General features: G+C 39.4%; 2 protein-coding genes across 2 annotated transcripts in view; one reads left to right on the forward strand and one right to left on the reverse strand.

Annotated features, from left to right (window-relative positions):
• lrrc40 (leucine rich repeat containing 40) overlaps nucleotides 1-13,189 on the forward strand; it is a 32,143-nt gene extending 18,954 nt beyond the window's left edge. Inside the window, exons 7-15 of the mRNA XM_051403286.1 lie at nucleotides 2,337-2,509; nucleotides 2,873-2,963; nucleotides 4,313-4,358; nucleotides 5,561-5,663; nucleotides 6,740-6,847; nucleotides 8,055-8,165; nucleotides 8,856-8,933; nucleotides 12,006-12,191; nucleotides 12,583-13,189. Of these exons, the coding sequence (XP_051259246.1) occupies nucleotides 2,337-2,509; nucleotides 2,873-2,963; nucleotides 4,313-4,358; nucleotides 5,561-5,663; nucleotides 6,740-6,847; nucleotides 8,055-8,165; nucleotides 8,856-8,933; nucleotides 12,006-12,191; nucleotides 12,583-12,688 (1,002 nt within the window). The 3' untranslated portion in view covers nucleotides 12,689-13,189. The remainder of the gene's footprint in view (nucleotides 1-2,336; nucleotides 2,510-2,872; nucleotides 2,964-4,312; nucleotides 4,359-5,560; nucleotides 5,664-6,739; nucleotides 6,848-8,054; nucleotides 8,166-8,855; nucleotides 8,934-12,005; nucleotides 12,192-12,582) is intronic.
• Nucleotides 13,190-14,561: 1,372 nt separating this feature from the next.
• ptmaa (prothymosin alpha a) lies at nucleotides 14,562-22,627 on the reverse strand. The gene is made up of 5 exons (XM_051403426.1): nucleotides 22,428-22,627; nucleotides 19,947-20,015; nucleotides 19,766-19,850; nucleotides 18,353-18,432; nucleotides 14,562-15,518 (listed from the first exon to the last, which is right to left on the reverse strand). Exons 1-5 carry the CDS (start codon nucleotides 22,470-22,472, stop codon nucleotides 15,480-15,482), a joined length of 318 nt encoding a protein of 105 aa, XP_051259386.1. The 5' UTR covers nucleotides 22,473-22,627; the 3' UTR covers nucleotides 14,562-15,479.
• Between the last annotated feature and the right edge of the window lie 643 nt (nucleotides 22,628-23,270).

Here is a 23,270-nt window from a genome sequence, read left to right on the forward strand (position 1 = left end):
TTAGTAGTTTTAGTTTAGTTTTAATTTTTTAGTTTTAGTCAAGTTTAATTTTCTGCTCATATTTTGGACTCCATGTCCTACTTGAACAACAAATAGGGTATATACTTTAATTTATAGTTTTTTTATATCTTCTAATATTAATAATATTAGCAATATTTTTACTGTGATATTCGTAGTTTTCTGACTTTGTGCTGCTTTGCCCTGCTTTGCCCTATTGCTGCTGTGTCAAAATGAATTTCTCCTTAGGGGATAAATAAAGGAATTATCTTATCTTATCTTATCTTATCTTATCTAACTCCATCTTGGCTGTCCTAACTCCTGTGGTTCCTAGCTAATCCAAAAATAGGCAAATTTGTGGAGCATAGATAGAGCTGAGGTGGGCTGAATGAAGTCTAAAATAGCTGCCTGATACTAAAAACAGCCGCCTGTGATGGGACCCACCTGTCACTCAAAGCAGCCATTCCCTTCAATTCAATTCAATTCAATTCAATTCAATTTTATTTGTATAGCACCAATTCATAACAGAAGTTATCTCAGGACACTTTTCAAATAGAGCAGGTCTAGACCAAGCTCTTTATAACATTATTTACAGAGACCCAACAGTACCAGCATGAGCAAGCACTTGGCGACAAGGGCAAGGAAAAACTGCCTGTTAAAAGGCAGAAACCTAGGACAGATCCTTCGGCTCTAGGTGGGTGGTCGTCTGTCTCGACCAGTTGGGGTGAAGGTGAGAGAGAGAGAGAGACATACAGACAGACAGAGAGAGAGAGAGAGAGAGAGAGAGAGAGAGAGACATACAGACAGACAGAGAGAGAGAGACACAGAGACAGAGAGAGACAGACAGGTGTACAGTAACAACAGTATTGGCAATGGCAATCTAGCAGGACCATGGCAGGAGGCTCCACCAGGATCGATAAGAACCTGCGAGACAAGAAAGCACAAGAACTCCGGGGAAGAAGTGAAGTTAGTAACATGCATTAATGGGACATGAATGAGTGCAGAAAGAGAGAGGAAGGGAGGAGCTCAGTGCACCATGGGAAATCCCCCGATAGTCTAGGCCTATAGCAGCATAACTAAGGGATGGTTCAAGACTCACCTGATCCAGTCCTAACTATAAGCTTTATCAAAGAGGAACGTCTTAAGTCTTCTCTTGAATGTGGAGAGGGTGTCTGCCTCCCAAACCACAACTGGAAGCTGGTTCCACAGGAGAGGAGCTTGGTAACTGAAGGCTCTGGCTCCTGTTCTACTTTTAGAGACTATAGGAACCACAAGTAGCCCAGCATTCAGAGAACGTAGTGTTCTAGAGGGGTAATAGGTGTGGTGGAAATTCAATTCAGCCCATTCATGTGAGATGCAAGAATTAAAAAAGTCAGTCAGTCAGTCTTTTCACCCGGGTGTAGCTCTGCGCAGAGCGAGCCTCTCAGCTTGTCAGCATGAAAAGGTCTCCCTTCTCAGGGCTGCACCCTTATTTATTGAAGAAGTAAAAACAGGAGGTACAAAGTAGATAACAGCTAGTCATGCTAACGAGCATCATGACCTTGTATTCATAGGAGATGCCTGGAGCCTCCACCGGGTTCAGCCTCTCCTCCCTCAATAACAGAGACATTGTAACCACAGGTTGACTGTTAGTCTTTATCGTGTGGGAAAATTAACAGGTGCTGAGAGCAACCCTGGAACAGATACATTTTGCACACACAGTAGTTCATAAGCATGAGGTTACATATAGTGTATTATAGTGTATTACAATTTTCCATTACATAGGGTACTCTTTAGAAGATTCATCGTTAACATGTACAAACTGCGAACGATCTGATAAATATGACTTAAACCAGCTTAGTGCGGTTCCTTTAATGCCAATTTGATGCTCAAGTCTCTGTTAAAGAATATTATGGTCAGTGGTGTCAAATGCAGCACTAAGATCTAATAAGCATAACTTTAAGCCTGTATATAATTCCAATGGATTAGTTATATGAAAATGAACCCCCTGTACAGTTGTCATGAACTTCTATAGAGAGACCAAAACCGTTTTTTTGTCATAGCTGTAAACGTGTGTATTTCTGCTGTAAAGCTAGGCATTTTAATATTGGGTCTTATCGATAATGGACTGCCAAATAATAAGGAAATGCAGTTATCCAGCCTATAAGTAACAAATGCATAGACTTTTTATGGCATCTTTTTCTGACAGGATTTGGCTGATTTTTGCAGTGTTGATGATTTTTGCTTTCAGGTTATTATATATTTGCCAGTTGTCCCTCTTAAATGTTACACACTGGACCTCTAAAAGTAGTTTGTATATTATGGCTTCAAGAAACAATTTTGCGTGTGTGTGTGTGTAGGAATTGTACGTTGGGAACAACCAGATTGAGCAGTTGGAGATGGAACAGCTTGCCTGCCTGACCGCCATCTCTCTTCTAGAACTACGAGACAACAAGATCAAAACCCTTCCTGAAGAGATCACCTTACTGAGCACACTCACACGCCTTGACCTTACCAACAATGACATTACCACGTATGTTATTGGACACCATGACACCATGACTACCTATGGCAGAAAACAGCCAAACTCACGCCATGATAGAAATATCCAGTCAGTAACAAATCTGTTCACAGCGATTTCACCGGGTGGATTTTAGACATTAATGTACATATGCACTCCTACGCTATTTATATTTTTATATTACAAATTATTTCAGCATGATGGGACATATAACCATGCAGGCCCACTGCATTGGTATAAGATAACAGCTAGTATAGCTGAGTCTTCCAGATCAGTTGTTAGCAGCTGCGACTTAGATATTTACCTTTAGATACTGTCATCACCTGAGTACCAGGTACCAGGTATTTTCATGTGAATTGTATCATTTTCTGTCAGTCTTCCAGCTTCTCTCAGCCTGCTGCCCAATCTGAAGGTGTTACTGTTGGAGGGAAACCCTTTACGAGGAATCAGGAGAGACCTGCTCACTGTAGGTGACACACTGAGGACAAACACACAGCATGGATGGTAAAACTGATGGGTGAAGATAATGCAGTGGTAGTACAGCCTGTACAAATACTAGCTGAAATCACAGTTGCTGAAGACAATTGTTTTTCACTTTCCTAAGAAGTAGATCCAGCTAATGTGGGGTTTTAGAGACTGACTGAAAATTAGTGAACTTTTGAAAATATACCTTTTCTATGAATATAATATTTAAGTTAACTAATTTAACATGTACATTGTCAACCAACTCTATTTGACATTGCTGAATATAGTACCACAAACATTTTTTCCTGCATGATATACCAGAAAAAAACTGTTTTCAAATCAGCGCTGATCGGATAACATAAAAGCCAGTAGACGAAAAGTAGACGAAAGTATCGGGATTGTAACGCTGGAAGTCTCCTACCAATGCACTGCTACATGTGTTGACTGTATTAGCTGCTGCCACTTACTAATTAGCGATCCTGTTAGCTGAAGGACTGTGGGAGTTTTTTTACACCACTAGCACAGGACCTTTGACTGCAGGGAGGAGTAGGAGTGCAGGGCCAATGAGTACTATAGCCAAAGTTGGGTAAGCAGCAAGCGGTCAGGGATACCCCTAGACTAGACACTTAACTGTTCACGCTAAATCATTAAGATGAAACATATTTGCCATTAAAGACTGCGGTCCTCTCTGGAAGATTCTATCATACAGTTTCTCATTTAAGAAAAGTTACTATTTGACAGCTTTAAAATGCATTGTTTGTCACAAATCCCTTCAATAGTCAGACATTGCACATTGCATTTTAGTAGAAGTAAACCTATGGGATCAGATTTGTGTCAATATAATCAAACTTCTTAAACAGAATAAGAATTTGAGAAAGACGTTCAGGGGAGTAAAACAGTTTTGGCGGATAAAATATCTGGTACACACACAACCTATATCAGTACTTAATTACACAAATCATTTGCTTGCAAGTTGAAATTTTAAATGTTTTAATTTCTCTCTCAAATTCTTTTTTTGTTTGATTACACTGGCACAAATCTGATTTCATACAAACTAGAAATGATAACGGTTCACTGCAGCTGTAGTAGTCGAGAAGTTTGAAGATGGAATTTCAGTGACATAGTTCCATGCAAAATGGTAATGTTCTCACTGCTTCACTAGAGCAAACATTAATACTAATATTCAATTCAGTTTTATTTGTATAGCGCCAATTCATAACAGAAGTTATCTCAGGACACTTTTCAAATAGAGTAGGTCTAGACCAGCCTAGTTGGGATCGGGTCTAATAGACAGGTTGATGGCTTTCAATTCAAACTTCTTACACTCCTCCTATGTTATCCTTATCACAGAAAGGAACCAATGAGCTTCTGAAACATTTAAGAGGACGAATTAAAGGTACCGTTCACTTTTCTTTTTTTGCTGACTTGAAATACTTTTGCCCACTGCACCTAAAAGGGCTGAAATGGTTCCAGTACAGTGATGTTCACCACCGTTGATCAGTGCTTTTTCTGAGCTTTTAACCACATCTCAAGGTGTTTATCAGTGATGAGAGGATGATGAGAATCCTACCTTCTGACCAGGACACACACTGTTAAATCAACAGGGACCGCCATAAGCATCCCAGTGTGAGATGCCATTGTGAAGCAGGAATATCAGAACATCTAACCAACACTTAATAAAAAGCATTCAATAGCTTAAGATCTCTACTGGTATACCCTTAAACAGGACTGACTCACACTACCTCTGCTGCTGGCCTCTGCGGTTAAAATTCAGAGTTAAACTGTCTAAAATTTGACTGTTTTTCACTCAAAAGGATTCCAACACTGAGCAGGATATTCCACAAAATGATTTCATGTAAAGGGGGGAAACCTCTGCCGATGTAGGGGTTACACCTGAAAGCAGAGAGATGCACCTTGCTTCACTGCCAGTTTGATCCCATGCCAAACACATCAGTCTCAGTGTGGGTGTCCCTGCTGGGGCTCATACATACAACACTACCTAACAAGACTAATAAATACTAATAAAAACACTCATAATGACCTACTGTTTATTTCTACAATGGGAAAAGAATTACTGAAGTTTGAAGTCATAGTTTGTTGAATAACAACCCAAAATGCATTTTGCTTTTTTTGTACCATAACTTATTTATTATTGAATTGTTGTAGTTGAGTAAGGTTGTATTTTTTATGTAAATTTGTTAAATGTTTAGAATGTATTTCAAGACAAGACTGTGAGACAGCTGCGATGTGCTGCTTGTTTTTTTTAATTTTTGTACAACAACATAATTTTCACAATCGAATATCCGTTAATTTTTGCAATTTTGGAACATTCATTGATACCTTATTGTTACAATAATATACCCTTCACATTATAACATGATATTAAACCATTTTTCTTTTTCTTGCATAGCCGCAATATGTGGCCGTAAAATATAGTGTGAATTATTTTCTCATATGTTCCATGCTTGTCTGCCATACTTATTTGTGTGTGTGTGTCTGTGTGTGTCTGTGTGTGTCTGTGTGTGTCTGTGTGTCTGTGTCTGTGTCTGTGTCTGTGTGTGTCTGTGTCTGTGTGTCTGTGTGTGGTTTGGTTTGCAGAGGAGCCTGACAGAGTAGATGAAGGACCTACAGCCATGACGTTACCCAGCCAGGCCACTGTCAATGTACATAACATTAAAACACTGAAGTTATTGGTGTACAGGTTAGTGATACACAGTTCTGTCTGTATTTTGAAGAAAAATGGTATCACCAAAATAATCTTTTCATGTGTTAATCTTTTGGTTACATTTATTTGCAACCAATAGACTGACAAATCTGGTGACTCACTTCATCAAAGTATTTGTACTTGCTAATTGTTAACAGTAGCCTCTCATACAGCTGCCATATTGGTCTTGTCACATGCAATGATCCCGTCAAACTTCTTTTTATTGATGTTCCCAGATCTCAGTAATTACCTTTGTGACTGCAGTTGGTCCAATTAAATTAAATTAAATTAAATTAAATTAAATTCAGTTCAGTTTTATTTGTATAGCGCCAATTCATAACAGAAGTTATGTCAGGACACTTTTCAAATAGAGCAGGTCTAGACCGAACTGTACCAGCATGAGCAAGCACTTGGCGACGGGGGCAAGGAAAAACTGCCTTTTAAGAAGCAGAATCCTAGGACACACCCTTGGGCTCTAGGTGGGTGGTCATCTGCCTGAACCAGTTGGGGAGGGAGAGGGAGAGGGAGAGAGAGAGAGGGAGAGAGAGAGAGAGAGAGAGAGAGAGATGATTGATTAATTGTAATGAATTACTTATTGACTGAGATTGATTGATTGTTACTGATTGTGATTGAGTCAATCATATTTACAGTATTACCAACAGTATAGATTATAATTAATTTATTGTAAATATTGTTTTCCTTTATTGTTATTATTATTCTTTTTTATTCCAAACGCTTGCTTTGGCAATATGTACAGTGTTACGTCATGCCAATAAAGCCATTTGAATTGAAATTGAATTGAGAGAGAGACTAACAGGTGCACAGCAACAACAGTAGCAACAACTACATTAATAGTAGTGACTGATGATGATGAACATGTTGTAATAGGCTGCAATGATACATGGTTGGATATTAGTCTGCATTGGTGTCAGCACCAAGGCAACTGTCACATTACAGTCATTAGATTGAGTTTATATATCAAAATGTTGCTCAAGGTTTGAGAAATTAGTTGTTGTTAATTACACTCTAGTTACTCAACGAGTTAGAGTAACTTTGTATGTTTTTGTGTTTAGTGAGAAGCAGGCATTGAATATTCCAGATGAGCTGTTTGATGCTGCAGCAGATCAACCCATTACCACAGTTAACTTCAGCAAGAACCAGCTGACCACCATACCTCCCAGGTACACAAACAAACACACACACACACACACACACACACACCCCCATACATGTTAGTACTGAATGCATACATCCTGCCTGATCTGCACTGCATATGTGCAACTCTAAACAGAGATTAGGAGAAAACATAATGACTCAAAGGTTAGGAATGTGTTACGATGCATTTTATTTGATTTTTTAATGAAAAAAAAGCATTAATTACTTACTGTTTTAAAGCCTCGAGTTTGGCATTATGTCTGTCATTTTTTTTGTAGCCAACAGCAGTGACATACTACGAGCTGCAATTTGTGCTTGATCTGCACTGCCTAGTTTAAAAGTTTCATCTGAGTTTGGAGACAGATTCACTAAAAATACCCTGCTTTATCGTCTATTTTACCCTAAATGGGACCACTAAACTAAATGAACATCTTTTTTTAATACTTAATACTAAAGATACAACAAAACACCTGTTATATTGATGAAAATACACATATCAGTAACTATCTTGTACACTACATGCCACATTTGCCCTTTCACACAGCAAATAGAAACTAAGTCATTTACATTCACACCGATGACACAGCTTCGGGAGCGATTTGGGGTTCAGTATCTTCGACATGCTGCCGGAGGGGCCGGGGATTGAATCAACAACCTTCCGATTAGTGACAACCTGCTTTACCTCTGAGCCACAGTGTTATGAGTTCACAAACACACTATTGCAAGAATTGGTCTAACCACCGCTTTCTTTAATGTCGTTTTCACAGTATATACAGCATTAAACATACATAAAATGAAACATACTGTGGTGTGTGGGAGTTGAACTGGCAACCCTCTGGTTCCCAAGCCAAGTCCCTACACACTGGGCTACTGCCGCCCTTTATTTTATGACCTCCTGCCAGTATGAACGAACGGCCGGGCAGCTCCTGTCCTGTCTGTACACATTGTAAGCTGGGGGATTTTAATTGTGCCATCCTATAGTAGTCTGTTAAATACGGTAGTGATCTACCCCCTTTAATTCTTGGCTTTTTACACAAGGCTCAGTTCTCTAAGCCTTTTTTTTTTTGCAGCCACCCACTAGCCGATAGAAAAAAGGCAGGTTTCTGCATTGGCTTCACTTCACAGACCTGGTGGACCTGTCCACTAATGAGATACTGTCTGATTGTATGACAACAAAAGGTTGTTTGAACAGAAATGACTCCCAGACTAACTGAATGTGTGCTGTGTGTGCAGACTGCTAGACTTCCAGTCCTCAGTGTTAGACATCAATCTGGGTTTCAACAAACTGACCTGCTGTTCTCCTGAGATCTGCAACTTACTGCAGTTAAAACACATCGATCTCAGGTACACACACACACACACACACACACACACACACACACACACAGTCCAAACCCAAAGATATTGTGATTACATTGAAATCAAATGGAGAAAAGCTGCAAATATTCACATTGGAGAAGCTGACACCACTATAAGCATCAGTCACCTGAAATGTTCACCTTTTATTCCTGTCTTGCAGTTTGAATATCCACAAACATACTTCACATACAGCATATAGACAAATTAAATCCTGCCTAATGTTAGTCATTTTCTAGTTGGTAAATGGTAAATGGACCTGTACTTGTATAGCACCTTTCTAGTCTTCCGACCACTCAAAGCGCTTTTACACTACATGCCACATTCATCCTTTCACACACATTCACTCAGTGATGGCAAAGCCCATCAAACAGAAACTAACATTCATGGATGGGGGGTTGTTCGGACGGACTGCCCCCATTGCTAAAAAAAAATCCTAGAGGAAAAACTGATTCTTTTCCAACTCCCAAAATATCTGAGCCAAATATCATCCAAGCATTGCAGCTCAATCTGTAGTGATGTTTAAACAGAGCCATTCATTTGACGGAATGATTAATACAGCAATGTTACAGATTCCATGAAAAGGCCTTAGGAACAGGTTAGGGGTGGGATTTTGATAAACCTGTTAGTACAAGTGTTAATGTGGTATTTATGTATTCATGCCTTTTTTTCTTCCAGGAACAACCAGCTGAGCGATTTACCACCTGAAATGAAGAGCTTAAATAAACTGTGCTCCATTATCCTCAATTACAACAGGTAACTCGCTGTTTCAGGACCGGTTAAACCCTGATGTCATGCTGTCTATGTTAGGAGCTCCGGTGTGACCTGTGCTAACATGGCTCCTTACTCACGTTTCTTTCCCTCATCTTAGCTCCTCCCTAAGGGAATGTTAGAGATGAGGAGGAAGATATTATGGAGCCCCTGGGGTCAACTGAGGGGGAAAAAAAGCTATGTGTAAATCTGTACTCCGCGTGATCACAGATTTATAAACCGTGCACACTGGACTGGTAGCCAGCAGCAGTAGGCCGGCTTTGGGCCTGAACACGTCACTACACAATAAGAAAGTTATATCTATATTTGACATTGTGATGATTCTTTTGAAAAACTAACTGTTGACATATATAAAAATTATGCTCTCAGTTGTGAAAATGAATCTTTATTTTGTATATTCACATTGGCAAACAAGTTAATGTGGGTACTGTATGAGATGGGCTTCGTGTATATACACTATAGGGACAAAAGTATTTGGCCACACGTTATTTATTGAATTCAAGTGTTTCAATCAGACCCCTTGCCCCAGGCGTATAAAGTCAAGCACCTAGCCATGCAGTCTCCATTTGCAAACATTTGTGAAGCAAAGTGGGGCGTTCTAAAGAGCTCAGTGACTTCAGGCGTGGTACTGTGATAGGATGCCGCCTTTGCAATAAGACTTCGTGAAATTTCATCCCTGCTGGATATTCCACGGTCAACTGTAAGTGATATTATTAGAAAGTGGAAGCATTTAGGAACAACAGCAACTCAGCCACGAAGCGGAAGACCACGTAAAGAGTGGGGTTGAAGACTGCTAAGGTGCATGGTGTGTAAAAGTCGCCAACGCTCTGCTGATTAGCGAGAACTTCAAGAGTTCAGAACTTCCACTGGCATTAATGTGAGCACAAAAACTGTGCGGCGGGTCCAATGCCAAGCGTCAAATGGAGTGGTGTAAAGAGCATCGTCACTGGACCGTGGAGCAGTGGAAACGTGTTCTGTGGAGTGACGAATCACGCTTCTCTGTCTGGCTGTCAGATGGTCGAGTCTGGGTTTGGCAGATGCCGGGAGAACTTTACCTGCCTGACTGCTTTGTGCCAACTGTGAAGTTTGGTGGAGAAGGGATAATGGTATAGGGCTGTTTTTCAGGGTTTAGGCTAGGCCCCTTATCTCCAGTGAAGAACCTATGTTAATACCAAGACATTTTGGACAATGCTATGCTTCCAACTTTGTGGCATCAGTTTGGGGAAGGCCCTTTTCTGTTCCAACGTGACTGATGAATTGATGAGTTTGGTGTGGAAGAACTTGACTGGCCCGCACAGAGCCCTGACCTCGACCCTATTGAGCACCTTTGGGATGAACTGGAACGGAGATTGCGAGCCAGGCCTTCTCGTCCAACATCAGTGCCTGACCTCATAAATGCTCTACAGAATGAATGGGCACAAATTCCCACAGAAACACTCCAAAATCTTGTGGAACGCCTTCCAAGAAGAGTTGAAGCTGTTAGCTGCGAAAGGGCAGCCAACTCCATATTAAAGTATATGTAATTGAATACAATGTCATTACAGTCCCTGTTGGTATAATGGTCAGGCGGCTGAATACTTTTGTCCATATAGTGTATGTCATTGGACATGGGTCAATAAAGTTCTCATCCCGAGTGAGTTCCAGTCAGAGCAGAACTGATGCCATACTCCTCTCCAGTTATTTTCAGTCCAACATTTCAACAGTTCACCTCTGCCGACACTTACTGTACCACTTCTGAGACACAAATGTCTTGTTGTTAATAAATGCATCCACAGCAATGAAAATTATATGCGCAACAAATACTTTCTACTTCTTCTTTTAATAGGCTGTGAGAAGATGATTTTTCTGTAAAATATAATACATTCTACCTAATTTGAAATGTTACTTATGGGCTGTGGCCAAATTAATGTTACTGTTAGAGGAAAACTGTAGTTAAATGTAGTCAATTCACTGGAGAGTACGCAGCTGAAAATCAGTAATTATCAATCAGAATCACAGTCAGAAATACTTTATCGATCCCCAGGGGGGAAATTTGTTTGTTACAGTTGTTCTACTCACACAACCTTGAAGAATAATATCTAACATAAAGAATAGAAATGTGTGTATAGGTATATATAATATATATATACACAAAAAGTAAAAATAGAAATAGAAATATATTATGAAATGACGATACCAGTAGTGGCCCCAAGACAATTTGAGTTTGAGACCCCTGATTTAGGGGTACAAGTATTTTAAATGAATCATTAGGAAGTCGAATACAGATATAAAATGTATTTGGGTAGTACATTTTTTTTTATTATTATTGTATAGTGACATCCTGGCTAAAAGTCATAGGCCTCCTGTTGCTGGCTACCAGCCCTGGGCACCCTTGAGTATGTTTTACAAATCTAGGAACAGACGGCAAATCTGTGCCTGTGGTTTGCAAAGAATCTGAGAGTTCAGATATAAACGGGGCTAACGAATTTGTAAACTGAAAGTACTTATTAACACACGGCTGTTTTTTGTTTTCTTTTTTTTTGTCTCTCAGCTGACCCCAGGGGAGCTCTGTAAGATACTGATTGAGGAGGATCATTTTTATGCAGACAGCAATAACACGCAGCATGTCAGCTGCCCCAAAATGTGTGGAAGGAATTACATTTTAAAGAAAAACACCTGATGACTGCTGCTCCAATAATATATAGATTTAGGTGTCACTGAATATGACTAATAGAAATCATAGTAGTAAATAATTAATTGGTTTTATTATTGAGGAAAAAAACAGGACACATTTTTTGGAGAAGCTTATTTTTCTGTGAATGAGCTAACCAATATTAACATGGAACAGCAAAGAAGACAAATAGAAAAGTGTTTTATGATTCATTAACAGTTATTCTTGAGAACTTCTCCGAAGGACACACAAGTGGTCCCTCGCTCTGAACTCAGGTAGCCCCCCTAGGGGTTGGAACATCCTCAGTGACGACAGGAGGAGTGAGGATGGAAAGCACCTACAGTGGCTCAGTCAGCTGGACTGTCTCACACAGTTTATCCACTCAAGAGTCTTTGTGCTGATCCCAGGTTCAAGTCCTTCCCTGAAGTCCTCTATCAGATGGTTTCCTTGGAGACGGTGTTGCTCGGTAACAACCAGGTGGGTGTGGTGGACCCCTGTCATCTCATGAGGTTGGCTCATCTGTCAACGCTGGATCTGTCAAACAATGACCTCATGAACATCCCCCCTGAACTGGGCCTGTGTATCAGCCTCAGGTATGGATTCCACTATCTTCCTTTACCTTCTCCTAGCATGTGTTTGTGTTTGAACCCCCTCACTGCAGCACACCACCAGCTGCTGTCCACTGCATTCCAGGAATCATTCTCATCATGAGATGTAACTGACCCCAGTGTTTATCCACTTTTCCTCAGAGAAGGTAGAGTGAAGTCACTGCTCTGACCACAAGATGTCTTTTTAACGATGTTTAGGGAAGGATATGTTTGATTTAGATTAGTTTTTTTAATTCAAAAACCCAGGAATTTATTTGTGTTTTGTATTGTGTTCTGTGTAAAAAAGGTGAAAATTAAAATAAAAAAAATAAATAATATAGAAATCTGGATGAAAATCCCACACACTGAGTAAAGCAAAGCCTGTGTTGACCCTTAGGTGTCTCAGTCTGGAAGGAAATCCTTTCCGCACACCCAGAGCAGCCATCGTGGCCAAAGGAACAGATGCAGTGTTGGAGTACCTCCGCAGCCGCATTCCTACATGACCCCTGACAGCTCCACCACCATGATCAACAAAGATCTTATTTGGGTTTGAATTTCTTTCAATTTAAAGTCCACAGTTGGGATGTCATTAGACGGTCTTCTACCTTTTGAAGTTGTTAAAACAAACAATCAATATCAGTGTAGCTACAGTGATCTTGTTTGTTTTAGATATTGAATGTCTGAATGTGATGAATAGTTTTGGACAAACTGATTCAGACTGATGCCTGTGTGACTGAAAAGAACCAATGACAAGATACTTTGGTTGAGAATTAGAGGATTGGTGTGAATTTTATAATTGTGTAGTTCATGGCCCAGTCCAAGCTCAGTAAGAAGTACCTTTTATAACCTCAGTCACAAACTGCTTGTTAAAACAACATGACTGCTATAAAACTCTAATGTGTTTTGACAGCTGATTAACAGTCAGCCAACTGCAAACGGTGTGTTTGGTGTTAACTCTTAAAATAAGAACAGTTTCTGTATACAATAAAACATTCAATTCATAATTAGTAGTCTGTCTCCTGTTTGATGAAGTGACTTTCCATTCATCATTGTGCCAACAGCTCCTCCTTCTCGTCTATATTGATCTATATACACCGATCAGCCATAACATTATGACCACCTGGACACCCTGGTGGTCATAATGTCATGTGGCCCCATACAAAAACAAACTGTAAAGCACTGTGTGTTCTGATACCTTTCTATCAGAACCAGTATTAACTTTTTCAGCAATTTGAGCTACGGTAGCTCGTCTGTTGGATCAGACCACAGGGGTCAGTCTTCACTCCCCACGTGCATCAATAAGTTGCCCTGTGACTCCTGTTCACTGCTTTTCCTTCCTTGGACCACTTTTGATAGGTACTGACCACTGCACACCGGGAACACCCCACAAGAGCTGCGGTTTTGGAGATGTTCTGGCCCAGTCAAAGTTGCTCAAATCCTCACGCTGCCCATTTTTCCTGCTTCTGACACATCAATTATGAGGACAAAATATTCACTTGCTGCCTAATATATCCCACCCACTGACAGGAGCCATGATAACCAGATAATCAGTGTTATTCACCTGTCAGTGCTCATAATGTTTTGGCTCAATACATGTCTGGAGGGGGTCTTTAAGGCAAGCCCTTTTCTATCATTGAGTAAACTGACTAAGTGACATATTTGATGAATATTTCACATTATATTCAATGCATAATAACAGTAGAGAACAACTGGTCAACTGTACAATGAACCCAAACAGTGAACATAATAACTGCCAGAAGTTGGTGTAAAACAAGAGATTTGGATGACTTATGATCAGATTATTTCCTGACATTTTAGAAATGGTTTATTAATTTCTCTGTATTATTTATCATTTTTAGCGATCATGCATACTTAATAGGCTGTATATTTGACAAATTCAGTGTTAAGTCCTCATTGCTCTTTCAGCTCTTTGGTTGTTTGAACTTTTCCATTTTAGGATGTGGCTATTTATTAGAGGCTCTGTGAATATAGCTTGTGTTCAGGTCTTCACTTATCCTGTTTATATGTTAAATCATAATCTAAAATGTAAAAATAAAGTTTAGATTATTTTATTTAGTTTTCTTCACAAAAATGAATAAAATGCTAAGATAAAGACTTGGGTGGCAAACCTCCTGGTCTCTGGAACCCTCTTCATTCTTCTGTAGGTGTTATATTGCTTCACGTAATTTTCATTTTCATCAAACCATTCAATGACCCCTTGTGTTATTTATGGAAGTATTCACATTTTTCCTTTTGTTTCAAGGAGGCCTCATGACCCCTGTGAAGCTTCTGTAGAGTCCTCTACATCACTCACTCAATACATTTGTTGGATGGTGCAGTGTGAGATGATACAAAGACAGTGTCAAAAATATAACATGATTTTGAACAAACTTTATTGAAACTGTCAACCAGGACAGGTGCAACGAGACAAGCTGAATATTTTTTGAAAGGAAAGTATGAAGAGATTCTTCAACAGTTCATGTGCCAGTTTGTGTTTTACAATACTCAACCATATTAACCAGTTCTCTAAATCAGCTGTGATCTGACTATTATTTTGAAACTGTGGACATGCAACCAGTGGAAGTCACATCAAAGCACTTCTCCCTGTTGAAAAGATCACACAGCACTGATTCTCTTCTTTCTTTTTACTGCAGGTAGATTTAACCTCTGACAGGTAACACTTACAAACAAACAGTCAAATGACTGATAATTGTTCAACAAAAAAAGCACGCACAATATAATCTGTCCATGACAGACAGTTGGACAGCAGAATCTACAGCCTTTGAATTTCAGAAAAACTACCACTAATACACACTCTGAGTGCTGAGTCACTGTAATGGTCCCATGTGACTACAGGTCAACACACACCATGTTCCTACTGAGCCTAGAATCCTATATTGTAGTAAAAGTTTTTTAAAAAAGCCCAGGGGGAGAGTGTGTTTTTTTGGACATGCGTGTGTTTGTGTGTGTGTGTGTGTGTGTGTGAGTGTGAGAGAGAGAGAGAGAGAGAGAGATGAATGCTTCTGGTCGGTTCATACAGAATGTGGACGGCTTATGATGACGAGTTTGGATCTAAAATCCAAAGCACCACTCAATACCCAGAAAGATCACTATTGCAAATGGCCAACCTCCTTACAATATTTACAAAAATATAAAATGTAAATAAAAATACAAACAAATTCTCTTTTTAAAACTATTCTTGTTAAGAAGGGAGGACTGAGGTGTTGAAGGTTTGCTGGAAAACTGGCTGTCTCTTGATGGTGTCGTCCTCCAGACCAGCTCTGGCTGCAGACTCTACTTATCCGTCTTCTGTTTCTTGGTTTCCACTTCATCCTGACAATAAGGAAAAACATGGTGAGCGGTGCCATCTCAGGGAAATACAACAATGTCTAGTAACCACACCTTTCATCTCCCTCCTTTGAGTTAGTTGAGTTTATAAGCAGTTGTATACAGAGGAAATAATGGCTGTTGGGTCTGTGTAAATAATATTCTAAAGAGTTCAGTCTAGACCTGCTCTATATGAAAAGTGTCCTCAAATAACTTCTGTCTTTGATCGTAGTTGCCCATGTTTAGAGATGTCTGTCTCTGAGCTTTCTGGCTGCACTTCAGTGTAATGGACCTGTTGGAATTTAGTTTTAGGTGCTCAGACCAGTGAGGGTGACATTTAAAAGCAACTTTTCCAAATGACTTCTTCATCTGTGTCCGAAAGCTCTACCTTGTTCACTCATTCATTACTCCCTGTATAACTGGCGTTTATGGGTTAACTCAGCAGCAAACTCAGATTTCAAACTGTACATAGACCAAAATGCAATCCACTTTTCTATTGTTGGAAGGTTTGAGGTTCTACAGAGCATAAATGTTACACTCAGAATCCAGACACCTAAATAAGATGGAGGATGGGGTGTAAGAAAATATAAAAAAATATTGTATTGAGATATTTTCTTTTGTGATATTGTATCGATTCTCAAGAACACTGTAAACTGGGGGATATGATGTTACAGGGACTGTTATAAATACAAATGCAGATCCCACTGCTTTGGTTTCTCTATCTAATGAGCAGTTGGCACCTTGTATGGCGGCCTCTGCTCTGCCATCAGTTTATGAATGTGCGTGAATGGGTGAATTTGGCATGTGTGAGTGGCTTTACTCTATTCACCATTTAATTTGGCTGATCTGACCCTAAGAACAAAAAAAGTCCACATGACCCAACTCCTGTACAGAGGGTACACACTGTGCTTATGCCACCGTTAAGGTGGAGGCTCTTAGCTGAATTCAGACTTCTAATATGTACAATTTAGGTTGTCTCATGTGAGTATTGATTACTGATGCTGGCTGATCAGGCTAATTATCAGTTAATCAGACTCAATATCTAACAGCAGTATAGAAGAAGAAGAAGAAGAAGAAGAAGAAGAAGAAGGAAGTTGGCTAAGTTTTGGAGAGGACAGTAAAAAGGTAAGTTTTCCTTTATGTCTTTTTTAAACACTTGGCCGTAATCTTTTATAATATTATAATTATATTATGTAATTATAATTATTATTATATTATATTATATTTTTATAATAATATAATTATATTATTAATATATATTATATTATGTAATATTATTATAATATTATAATAATATTATATTATTAGAAAAATATAATATAATAATAATTATAATTAAATAATATAATTATAATATTATAAAAGATTACGGCCAAGTGTTTAAAAAAGACATAAAGGAAAACGTACCATTTTACTGTCCTCTCCAAACTTAGCCAACTTCCTTCTTCTTCTTCTTCTTCTTCTTCTTTTTCTTCATGTCTTTCGGGTCTGGTCCCACAGGACTGGTCCATCCCTCAGGTCGGGTCCCCCTAGTGGCCAGGTGCACTTTCAGTTAGTGGAATGAATTTGCAGCGTTTCTCTCTTGGAGTTGTTTTGTTGTTTTGTGTGTTTTTGGTATTTGGAGCATTTTTCTTTGGCATTTGTTTTTTGGGTTTGTAAGTTTTTGCTTCTTCTTCGTTTCTGTGATTGCAGCATTTTTCTGTTGCTGCGTTTTTCTGTTGGATATGTTTTATGTGTTTGTGTGTTTTTGGATTTGCATTATTCCCGTATTTGCAGCGTTTTGCGTTTGCCCTTGTCGGCCACCGTAATAAGCCATTAGGTAAAACTTCCTACAGCAGATGTCTATCTGAGTGCTATAGCTAAATTTAAGTAGAAGATTCCATCAATTTTTAATTCAATGCCATGTCTGAATATAACAGAGTCCTATACACTAGGTTCCTCTTCAGCACTGTAGCCAGGCTGACAGAGAGCCACAGCTCTATTGAGCCACATATCCCCATAACCTTAAGTAGCAACGACTTTATAAGCTTCTTTTATGATAAAATTATTACTATTAGAGACAAAATCCATCACCAAATGCCCTCAACAGCTATCACTATCTCTCCAAGTTCAGGAACTTTAACAAATGTAAAATCAGATACATATTTAGACTGTTTTTCTGCTATCCATCTTCATCAGTTAACTTCAATAATTTCTTCATCAAAGCCATCAACCTGTCTATTAGACCCGATCCCAACTAGGCTGCTTAAAGAAGTTGTTCCCTTAATTGGCACTTCTTTACTGGATATGATTAATCTTTCTTTATTATCAGGATATGTACCACAGTCCTTTAAAGTAGCTGTAATTAAACCCCTTCTTAAAAAGCCCACTCTTGACCCAGGGGTTTTAGCCAACTATAGACCGATTTCTAACCTCCCCTTCCTCTCTAAGATTCTGGAGAAAGTAGTCACCAAACAGTTGTGTGACTTTCTACATAGCAATAGCTTATTGATTTTCAGTCAGGATTTATTTAGACTGCATTACAGTACATAGACAGCTCTGGTTACAGTTAATAACAACCTTTTAATTGCTTTCGACAATGGACTACACTCCTCCTAGCGATCCTAATGGCATTTGCAAGAATCCACGAATACAACCAATTAGAGCCAAGAAAGATAGTTGATTGCGCCTTTCTATATTTCTTGGCTCTGATTGGTTGTTTTCATTCAGATGCGTTGTTTCAGCATATATGACTAATGCAGCTTTAAATTATTTTGTGTGAGGGATCTGTTCACACATGTTCTTGTTAGTTGCTACTCTTTCTACACATGAAAGCATGTTTCATGGCCACTCTTCCTCACCTCTTCGTCATCATCATCCTCAGCTGCTCTCTTTCCTGTTGGCCCATCAAGGTCATCTTCTTCATCGTCCTCTTCCTCTCCTGAATTCACACAAATAATCACTGTTAGACACATTACTAGTACAGAGTTATTACAAGATTATCATTAAACAGGACTGTAAAGTGTCTGTTACTGCATTTTCACAAGGTGACCAGGTTTGGGAAACACTGAGCAGCTGTCTCAGCAGTCACATACATTTCCTGACTATACTGACAAAGGACGTAGACAGCTATCAGGTTTATCTATCAGGTCTGGTGTATAATCTGGGTGTATGTGTGGTTGTGTGAGATCTAAACTCTTACACAGTTAGATAAAGATGTAAATCACATCATAGGCACATGTAGTAGTGCAATGCCAGAGAAACTAGTGTCTGTATGAGGGGAAAACAATGCATTGACAGCATTATTCAGGCTGTAGGTTAGTATTACTATGAAGAGTAACAAATATGGTGTGTTGAAGAAGACTTGTTCAACCGTGTTTTCAGTTACGTTTGATGAGTTGTACTGTCGCTTGTGTAAGCGACAGTACAACTCATCAAACGTAACTGAAAACACGGTTGAACAAGTCTTTTCAAGGAAGGATATTTTCAGTGGTGGATTAATACACATTAATCCACCACTGAAAATATCCTTCCTTGGGAAAAAATTACGATGGAATACTGTTGTTAAATCAAAGTAGAGGGTAAGTTAGGTTCTTCAGTACATAGCTGGTGTTAACTCCAGGCTCCTTATTCTGCACTGAAGTCTTCTCTACAAGCTGCTTTAGTTTCAGATAATTATTTGGATTCTTGTAACACAATTCATATTTAATTTAATTAATTCACAAATAGTGTAAGTAATATAATAACGTTCATTTAGCATGCTCTACAAATGACCAGCCATCAATTTGAACACTGTTCTGAAACTTTTCCTGGGTCCCATATTTTTTAATAAGTCCCACCCCTTCTTGCTCTGTCCTACAGTAATAGAAGTGAGTCAATCTCCATAAGGCCCCATATTAAAATGCACAACTTTACAGCAGAAACAAGCATGTTGACAGCCCAAAAACTATTTTGGTCTCTATAGCTAATTTCCCATACATGATTGAAGAGGGGTACATTTTAATATAACCCACTCATTCTAATTATATTACAGTTTAAAGTTATGCATAAATAACAGTGTGGCTGATTTGAGTATCTGACTGAGGCTTGCTCAACTGTTATTGGAGCACGGAGCAAAAAGGGCTCTCCCCAACTGAGGATGGGTCAATATCATCCTATAATAAGGAGTCTCACAAAAATAGTGTCAGTTGTGCACAAGCTGGGAGGCATGACTGCTACTGTCTTTCTGTTGTTTTTTCATCCCATTTTGTTCAGAATGGTATGAAGACACCTACCCTCTCCATCCTCCTCCTCCTCCTCTTCTCCCACGTCCTCCTCGTCCTCCTCTATCTCGTTCTCCTGCTCACCATTCTCCTCGTCCTGCCAGGGTGAGACCATTATATTGGTCACTGGGAGATAGACATGGATGATTCATGTTCTACAAGCTGAGAGAGGAACAAGAGGAGCTGTTCTTACAGTTTTGCCATTGGCAGCAGCATCCTCTCCATTCTCTGTCTCTTCAGCCTGTTTCTTTTCCTTCAGCTCCTGAAAGCAAACACATTCTTAGGCAAACATATGTCCAGTTTTATGAATGATGAATATACACAAGTTCAAAGAAAACTCAAAATCTGTCTTTTTGTTTTCAGCTAAATTTATGAGTGTGAAAGGTCAACATTTAGGTTTCTGCATCTATAAAGTCTGATGAAAGATATATCAGTAACGGGGTATATGTTTTCTTTCTTTTTTTATTGCCTTTAATGGATAGTGAGAGGGGGGAGGGCTGACACACAGCAAAGCACCACAGGTTGGAGTCCAACCCGTGGCCACTGCAACAAGGACCCATCCCTGGCAGTGGAAAAACAGTAGCCTAGGTGTGGTCTGGTTCTACCTCCAGTCCTAAGAGTTCATCACACTGGGCTTTCTGATTTGTAGCAAGTGTGTCCTGTTGAAAGTGAAGGGAAACTCTGCAAGTTGCCTTTTACAGACAGGTTGTGCTTTGAAGCTCAGGCCTCCCATTGGTCAGTTCTTTCTACATCCCGCCCACCTTTTACTGCCTGGCTGAAACCTGACACTGCCTGTCACCGCTGCACTTTATTCAGAGCGGAGCCTGGTGGGGAAACTATCGACACACAAATACTACAACTCCCAGCAGCGCAGCAGCTTTATTCTCTGTCAGCTAATCGGAGCAGGTGCCAAAGCAAGCAAATGTTTTTCTTACGACAAAACTCCCTAAACAGCACTACTGGGCTTTACCTGAAAAACACTATGTATCTCAATATGGATTCTCAATCTCAATATGCATATTAGTATTGGGCAACCACTGTATTAATATTGCATTAAGACATGCAACGTGTTTCCAGGGCGTCTTTGTAGCTGTAACTGTGTTTTCTGTCTTCCGCCACTTTTATACTTTTAATACCACCTACACATACAGAAGAATCCACACACTTTCAATCTGTCTGCTTCTCATTCACAGTAGGCCACCATCATACTAATTTAATTCAACTGCCTGTCACAATTTTCAGCAGCTAATGTCTGCTCGGGGCTGATATCTACTCCTTTCCAACAGACGTGTGAAATACACTGACTACTACAGTAGAGCATACAGTGCTCTTTTACACTCTCTTTTTCTATCTATCTGTACCTGACTGATTGTCATCGTGCTCTCTTTTGCAAAGCAGTCTGTTTCCCTCGCGCCTTCTCGCCGCTTGCAGTCAAGCAGAGCGCTGTACGCGCTGCTCGGTGAGACTGGCACGACCCTGTCCCTCGCGTACCAGCTACTTTAAGTACATAGGCTCTGTGGTGGGCCTATAGAAATATAGATATAACCATAATACTTCCGATAACTCAATTCTTATATAGCGTATCAGCCGCAGCATTGTGTTTAAAGGAGACAGACGTCTCAGAAACACAACCGATGGCATCAACAATAACCGCCTATATAGCTCACTCACCAGAAGCCCCAGGTCCAAGAGGGACGGCAGAGTTCGAGAATCCTTATCAATAGGCTATTTAAAAAGAAAACATTAAAAAGAAAACAATAAAGATAAACGAGAACGAGGCTGGGTGGAGCGATACTCTAGCGACTGGTGATGATATACAGCAGCTACAATGAAAAAAACACTAATACACTGAAGCAGAGATAAATAAAGTAAGATTATTGTTCAATCACGTCACCGATTGGAGTTAAAGCCTGGCGAGACTAAGCTGGATAGTGTAGTTATTAACCATGTATAGTCTATTTATACAGCACACGTCGTTTCACTACTATACAGTCGTGTCGTATTGAAACAAAAACTGCTTCGGAATATCTAATTCGTATGCAATTTAAATTTAGTATGCTCAATTCTGACACAAAACCAATTCTGTAATGTCAGAAGTCACCTCTTTACAATATGTCATATGTCCAAATCAAGCAATTATTTTTCCATTACCCTACCCTATTAGTTGCTATTCCCACAGTCTTGCGTAGAAAAACTGAATGGTGGGTGCTAGTCAACAATTTATGAATTATTTCAATTCAACCACTGCTTGGAGTGAAGGTGGTTCTCAGTGGTTCGTAAACTCTATAAAGTAACAGTTAATAACTTGTACCATCTCGGCGAGGACTGCCCTCTAACGTCCACACAAAGCAACCTGGATGGAGACAACCCGTAAATCTAGTTTGTAAAATGACGGATGCTATAATCTCTTTATGTGAGTGTGGATTAAACAACGAAAGGGTTTAAACCCACGCAGGGTTTTCTTTAAAACCGCTACTTTAAGCAGCCTGTCTTCACCCATTCACACAGCTGCCTACTTCACTTCAGTTAAACGCCAAAATGTAATACATTTATAAGCTAATTATACTGGATGCTATCGAACAACCAGATACTTATTATAAACACTGTACTTGAACAAATCAGTAACACATTTATGAATGTGCAGTGTCTCTAGCTCTCTTTCTGTCGTCCTTACCTTGGCGCTGACTTCCCCGCTGCTCTCCACTTTACTGTCCGCCATGTTTGATATAGAAAAATCAATAAATATCCAGTAAGAATGTTGCAAAATTTGTAAAAGTAGATGTAGGCTTTTATTCCGTATGGTTCGGAAGAGAACCGTTGTCCTGCCAGCGGTGTGTATCCACCATCTGGAGCTCCCGCCTTTATAGAGCAGAGGGAGGAGAAAAGTGTCTGGAAGTACAGACTGATTGGTGGATTGGCTTTGGAAATGTTCATCCTGTAATTGGCCAGAGGGAAACAATAGACACCCCTCCCTTGCGCGCGTTACCTCAGGATGGAGCACAAGTTTTTCATCTTTAATCTGTCATTCCCCTTCGTTGTGAGACACACACACACACACACACACACACACACACTTAATCTTACAAATGCCATGTGTCAAAGCTACTTATAGGCCTAATAAAAGTACTCAGGTGTAAGCAACAAATTGCACTTTTCAAAAAGTAAAAAAATGACTGCTTTCAGACTGAAGCATTGAATATAGGCATTTTAATGATGGAGCTGGTCCAGGTGCTGCAACTTCTTTTAACAAAATTGGGTACCTGCAGCTACCGATTATCATATTCAATCAGTGCATCAGTTTTGGAGTTTGTCATATACTTTAGTTTACTGTGTGTGTGGAATCTGTATTTTTTTTTTTTTTTTTTATCTAGTGACATATCCTGAGCAATAGTTGGTTGAGTTCAAGGATTAAAATTGCACAAAGTAAAAAGCAAAGTATAAGTACTACAAAATGAATGTAAAAACTATTTTAAGTATTGTAATTGACTGCATAGTATTTTATTCAAGTAGAAATCAG

The sequence above is a fragment of the Dicentrarchus labrax genome, unplaced genomic scaffold, assembly GCF_905237075.1.
Source record: "Dicentrarchus labrax unplaced genomic scaffold, dlabrax2021, whole genome shotgun sequence".
NCBI classification, from domain to species: domain Eukaryota; kingdom Metazoa; phylum Chordata; class Actinopteri; family Moronidae; genus Dicentrarchus; species Dicentrarchus labrax.

Excerpts from the sequence above, each read along its gene's own strand:
- ptmaa (XM_051403426.1), bottom strand. The coding sequence starts at position 22,472 with ATGGCGGACAGTAAAGTGGAGAGCAGCGGGGAAGTCAGCGCCAAG. Across the intron at positions 20,016-22,427 it reads GCGGGGAAGTCAGCGCCAAG|GAGCTGAAGGAAAAGAAACA; the intron begins GTAAGGACGACA and ends GTTTGCTTTCAG. Across the intron at positions 18,433-19,765 it reads GGAGGAGGAGGATGGAGAGG|GAGAGGAAGAGGACGATGAA; the intron begins GTAGGTGTCTTC and ends GTGTGAATTCAG.